Source organism: Lactuca sativa, chromosome 5 (genome assembly GCF_002870075.4).
Source record: "Lactuca sativa cultivar Salinas chromosome 5, Lsat_Salinas_v11, whole genome shotgun sequence".
Classification (NCBI taxonomy): Eukaryota; Viridiplantae; Streptophyta; class Magnoliopsida; order Asterales; family Asteraceae; genus Lactuca; species Lactuca sativa.
Window position 1 is genome coordinate 224,465,234 of NC_056627.2, and position 6,345 is coordinate 224,471,578.

At 33.1% G+C, this 6,345-nt stretch overlaps 1 protein-coding gene across 1 annotated transcript; it reads right to left on the reverse strand.

The window, feature by feature from the left end:
* Positions 1-898: 898 nt before the first annotated feature.
* Positions 899-5,755, reverse strand: LOC111909247 (ubiquitin carboxyl-terminal hydrolase 23). Its single transcript, XM_023905039.3, has 9 exons — positions 5,227-5,755; positions 4,166-4,280; positions 3,953-4,063; positions 3,556-3,728; positions 3,125-3,451; positions 2,375-2,998; positions 1,721-2,300; positions 1,491-1,578; positions 899-1,399 (listed from the first exon to the last, which is right to left on the reverse strand). The coding sequence occupies exons 1-9, from the start codon at positions 5,590-5,592 to the stop codon at positions 1,207-1,209; spliced, it is 2,577 nt and encodes an 858-aa protein (XP_023760807.1). The 5' UTR covers positions 5,593-5,755; the 3' UTR covers positions 899-1,206.
* Positions 5,756-6,345: the final 590 nt, after the last annotated feature.

Here is a 6,345-nt window from a genome sequence, read left to right on the forward strand (position 1 = left end):
AAATATATAAACCAAGTCATTTACTATTAATAATTGTTGTGAACATCACAAGAATTATTAAGTCATTCCTAAAAGACTTCAGACTTTTCAAAAAGGGTCTTCTAGCTTCCATTTGTTAAAATAACTCTTGTTTGCAAAAGAACTTGACATAATTAAGCCAAAAATCATGATTACAAACTTAAGGTATGAATTATAGTCTTAAGTGGTTAAGACAATAAACAAACTTCCAAAGTTGGTAATATCTTCATCGTGTTACATTTGGAAAAAACGTTAGAGACCCTCCTTTTTTACATTAAATACATATACCTTGCAAAACAACCAAGAAACGGGATCACCAACCACATTCTATGAAAATCTAAAAAGAATCACTAAATGGTAAATATGCTTTGTGGTGGAAAATATAATTGTTTCAAGAAAAATCATTTAGTGATTGCATGAGAACTTATCACTTATGGAAGCTTGTTGTTGAAGAAAGTTATCATTAGACTTGTAGGGCGATTGTTAATCATAGTGCCTCATGCCCAAGACCAATTATTATACATTGCTTTTCTGAATATGAAAAAAATAAATGATTGAATATATATATATATATATATATATATATATATATATATATATATATATATATATATATATATATATATATATATATATATATATATATATATATATAATATAGTATTCTTTTTAATTAAATTCATGTCATAATTAGATTTAGAGATCGTGGTCCAAGGATACAAAATATAGGACCATGTCTGAATCGGCTTTATATGCTCTGGTCCCAATGCAATTTGATTCAATTTCTTTAATAAACATTAGTATTAATTACTAGTTTATAAAAAAAATGTATATTATAAATTATAAACATTATAAGCTATAATCGTGAAAGGGTAAAAAATAGAACAAAGACAACATTTAGTATTTTATGTGAAAACATTTAAAGACACATGAGTTCCATATCCTCTTAAACAAAATACAAAACACATACATTTTTCACCATGTTCACAAGTAGTCATAAACACCACCTCAATTCAAAACCCTAATTTCAAACATGAAAACTAAAATTACTCCCACACCTCACAAACTCGGGCAAAATCTACAAATCGGAAAAGAATTTCCAAGAAAACACCTCATAAATTATCTCGGGCATTCTCAATTCTCAATTCTCAATTCTCATCAACCAAAAAACTTGTCATAATTTCCACATCATAACCTAAAAGGTCTCCCAGATCTTGACTTTTTAAAATGCTCGTTTTTCATGTTCACGGGTCTTTTCGACAAATTCGGTTTTTCCGATTTTAACCTCTCATTTGCAATATCTTGAAACGGATTCTTTCCATCAAATTCGGTTTTTGAAATCCTTACTTTCTTCCTCTTTCCTCTGTCATATTCTTCATCCCTGATAAATTATAACAAAAAGTGGTCAAGGGTTATGCATAAGAGTTTATAAAGATTAAAATACATGTAAAAAAATCAGCTTTAAAACTCACCATTCATCTCCAATGTAACCAATGGTGAGATCTCGTTTTCTTTCTCTTATATGAGAAGTTGTCGACTCCCCTTCATCCCAACGAGGGACTGAAATCACACAAACATAAGTCAAAAAACGGTCAAACTTCTTTTTTCCTTCAATTTCCCAAAACGTCCCTTTCTTTTTTGACATTAATGGATATTATTATAACCAAAATGCAGCAAAAAAAAAAATTTTAAAATTACTCACCAGTTCTGTCATCTAAACCTCTTGTAAGCAAATGAAGCAAATCTTTTTGTGTTGAATTATCCCTCAAATGATTTGATTGGATTCCTGTTGAGACACCATTTAAGTCATTTGTTGCAAGAACAGCTCCATCTTTATTAACCCTCTCTTTGAATCCATTTTCAACTGGAGGTTTGACCACATCCTGTTCTTTGACTTTTTTAGATGAAGGTTGACCTTCATTGACCGACTTTTCTTTATCAAGTTTCTTGATCTTTTTGCCTTGCTTATGTTTCTTTTTCTTCCTTCGGTTTAATGAAGTCCCCATTAGAACATTTGCACTGACTTTCATACTTACAATTTTCTTGCACTTCAAAAAGTTCTTTACTTTCTTGTTGGGTTTCCGGTCAACATCCTTCTTCTTGGTCAAACTTCCCATTTCTGGTAAGTTCTTTGCTTTCTTGTGGACTTTTTGGTCATGAGGTTCCTTGTTGGTCAAACTTTCCATTTTTGGCAAGTCTGGTGTATCTACTACCATTGCAGCCCCCTTTTCACCATCACCACCACTATTGCTTCCAACAACCAACTCACCTCTACCATTTTCCTGTAAACTTATACAATTAAAAATGAGAAAAGAACAAACTAATAAACTCCATACAAAAAATGAGAAATTTTTACCTTCAAAGTTTCACCCTTATCTGTTTTACTTTCAGCATTTCCAAGATTCACATTCGGGACACTAAAATCTCCATTTTTGGAGTTGACTGAGCTTTCTGAACTTTTTGGAACCAAATCTTCTTTCTTTGCTTTTTGTTCTGTTGCACCTGTAACTGAAGATCCATTACTTAAAATGACATTCATTTGGGTCTCTTTTTGTACAATTGAGGATATTTGGGTCTCTTTTGGTACATTCAGGGGTATTGGGGTGTCTTTTGGTACAACACTGGAACCATTTCTCATTGGAATCTTTTGGGTCTCTTTTGATACATTGAGGCCATTACTCATTGGAATCTTTTGGGTTTCTTTTGATACACTGAGGCCATTATTCATTGGAATCTTTTCTTTCTGATGAACAACATCTGTAGTTTTCTTTGATGGAAAACTCTTTTGATCACGGAAATAAAACAACATGTAGGCTTTCTGCTCAAAAACCTTCTTTTCACTCACTTGATATACACGATTGTCATCAAGTGAATACCACATGCCACTAGATGTCCTAACAAAGCAATAATAGTGCCCAGAATGTGTACTCCAACCAGCATGAACCAAAACCCCATATAGAGTGTACTTCAAATCCCCATCCTGAATTGTAATAAAAGGTTTGTAAAATGCAAAAAAAACATCAATCTAGTGTCATTTCTTTCTATTATGTTGCTTTTTCTTGAATTTACACCAACAAAACCAAGAAAAGAGATGAACTTGACTTACATATGGACCAGTGACAAAAGGTTTTAAGTCCAAAGTAGAACCGAATTGGATTTTCTTGTCAATCTTTTGGCCTGACATATGGGAACCGAATCTTTTAAGGTGAACAGTGAGGACATTGGGAGCTTTGTGAACTGTAAGCTGTTTTAAAGCCTTGACTTTTTGCTTGCATTGTTGGCACTGATACTGTTTTGCCCCTCCATCTAACTGTTCTTTAGCAGTGAAATTTGCAAAAGCTTTATACAAAGTGTCTGCTCTCAATATCTCCAGGCTTAAATCCAAGAATGGATCGAATTTGTTAGAGCAATAGTTACACTGCATGCATTTCACCTGAAAAATTGACACTTTGTTGTAACAGGAGCTTTCTAGGGCTATTTCCAATGATGAAGATGAGAAGAGCATTTACGTCTGTTTCACAGAAGAGAGACTATTACCTGACTTCGGAGACGACCACCAAATATCTTGTGGACTAAACTTTTATCATAGGCACTTTGTGATTCACTAGGGACTCCTGTAGGTAAGCAACATTTGTGCATTGATTCCAATAAATTTACCATGTACTCATGAGCATCCTCTTGCCTTGAATTCCTAAAAGTCCTAGATATGCCTAATTATATAGTCAAGGATGTTCAAAGAAATGAGGGGAAATGTATAAAAGAATATAACTTTATGAGAAAAGCCTCATTTTCTTGACTTTTTCTATTGAGTTGTTCTTTCTTGCATATAGCTTATTGGATCAAGTGTTGTAAGTTCAAATAGAAAAAGTGATAAAGATATCATCTTTTTTATTTTAATCAAGAAAGTGGTGAGCATAAAGTTATAGAAGGATACAACGCAAATTTGAAACAAGATCCTTGGGTGCTAATGATCTCCCTGAAGATTGTAGTGCACGGCTGACATGTTTTTGGATAGCACACAATGCACAAAATCCAGCTTTTTGACCTTCATAAAGTAAATGGAGAAATCGGTTATCTCACAAGGGGTAGCCATGTTTGTGATTGTGAGTGTCTATTTATTGAAGGGAGATAAAAGTGAAATATTTACAAGTAACTTGGTGCTTTCCACTTTGTAAATATGCAGCTAAAGGCTCGGTGTATGTTAAACATTGGAGTACTGAGTTGAGGAAGCAAGTATTCCCAAGGTTCTCCAAACCTGCACCCTATAGATAGTTTAAGACAAGTGTTAAGACTATTTGTCAAATATCTAAAGACACATCAATGATGACAAAAAAAAATATAAACTTTATGTCTTAAAATCAAGAATCAATAATTCTACATGATAACTATCAGATATTTATATGGTATAATGAGTAAGCATTATGAATCCAAATTTAGATGGTTTTAAAACATCCAAGCTATAACAAGTGTATACAATTCTCTTTTGCAACAGAAAAAGTGGTTTTTAAAAGAAGTCTAGATCGAGTAATGCAACCCATAACACTTTACATGTATTAAGAAGAATGACATTCAATGAATTCTGATGCAAAGTATTCAGACTAAATTCCAGCAACACCTTATGCATTATATATAATAACAAACTGAACCCGTTAAATAAAGATCAAACTTTCTTAAGCTATGTGGCAACTAATATACATGATGAAGAAAAACTGAACAGCCAGTCAGCAACATCATAGAGCAAAAGCCATGAACTTACTTTTATGGAAACAAGAGAAGAATTATAAAGATCTTATGGAACTTATTGCAAAAATACATAAAAGTTGAACATGGATGATAAAAAAACAAACGATTATAAAAGTACATAACCAAAAGTTGTGTAGAAAAGGCAAAAAATAACATAGAAACGAGATAATTCATGGCCAAGCACAAAAGTATGAAACCCCAAATGACCACCGACAGATGAACTACAAGTATCCTAAATCAACAAATGTTGCAGTCTAAGGAACCTAGGTTTGTCAAATGTACGATAATCATCTTTGCAGTAATTGGCTCTAGTATGTGTTATCCAAAAGTAATTAGCTTGAATGGTCCCATCACTTTTTGCTTATTCAACTATTTGAATACAGAATCTCATATGCTTATGGAAACAAGGCTGAATTTGAATAGAATTTTAAATTATATCCTTCGAACAGAATTGAAGAAACTTACAATTCTCCGAAAAGTAATTCCAAAACTGAGTTCTGGATCCAACCCGTTTCCTAACTCCGATGCGTCTCTTTTCTTAGCCGAAGACCCACCACCAACACTATCCAATCCGACGCCCTGCTGATTCCCATACGTATTATTTGAGCTCGTGGAGGTAGGATTGAGCGTTTCAAGCCGAAAACTCCCATCGCCGCCTCCTTTAGTGAACCCGGTGAAGGGCTTCCTGGCTAGGTGAAACTCAATCCTTCTAAAAGGAGATTTATCCACCGGAGCTAAAGATTCAGTCGATTCACCACCTGGGTTTTCACGACTAATGGGTTTTTGAGTGACGATAGCATTCTTATCAATCAAGCTCAAAGTTTCGGCCATGATAGATTGTATCGATTCAAAAGTGTGGTTTAAACACTGGAGATTGATGTGTTTCTATTGACATATAAATGGATCGATTGATTTGGGGATTGTGCCTGTGGATCAAACGAAAGAAAAACAGCAAGGAGGGGCTTAGGTGTGGGAGAAAGAGAAAGAGCTGTTAAGCGGAACCCAGTCTATTAAACCCTACTTCGCACCGAGTGTGTGAACACACACGTGTACCTCTAACACGGTTTCTAGGGTTTGCATTTTGGATCGGTAAATTGGACCTTATGCTCTTTGGAATTAATATTTGGATAATTAAATAAGATAAAATTGTGAGTATGTTAAAAATTAGATGTTTTGTCCAAGATATTTTGAATTTGTAGTGGTCTAAAGTGTTTTATTTATTGTGAATTTGATCTAAAGTTATTTGAAAATATTTAAAATGATGAATTTGTCTTTTTAATTTAGTTTTTTATTATCTTTACTATAATTAAAAAAATAAAATCTTTTTCTCTCTCTCTTTCTCTCTCTCTCTCTCTCTCTCTCTCTCTCTATATATATATATATATATATATATATATATATATATATATATATATATATATAGAGAGAGAGAGAGAGAGAGATTTATGGGTCTTTTTGTTAAAATTCAAAGAAAAAAAAAATGTGTTCTTGAACAAAGAACATGAAACCAAGAACCATAAATCTAGTCTAAAAAACGATATCTTGTTGAGTTCTTCATCGTTGATTTAGTCTTTGATCTAGTCA

Excerpts from the sequence above, each read along its gene's own strand:
- LOC111909247 (XM_023905039.3), bottom strand. The coding sequence starts at position 5,592 with ATGGCCGAAACTTTGAGCTTGATTGATAAGAATGCTATCGTCACTCAA. Across the intron at positions 4,281-5,226 it reads GAATTACTTTTCGGAGAATT|GGTGCAGGTTTGGAGAACCT; the intron begins GTAAGTTTCTTC and ends AACTATCTATAG. Across the intron at positions 2,999-3,124 it reads CTTTTGTCACTGGTCCATAT|GATGGGGATTTGAAGTACAC; the intron begins GTAAGTCAAGTT and ends ATTACAATTCAG.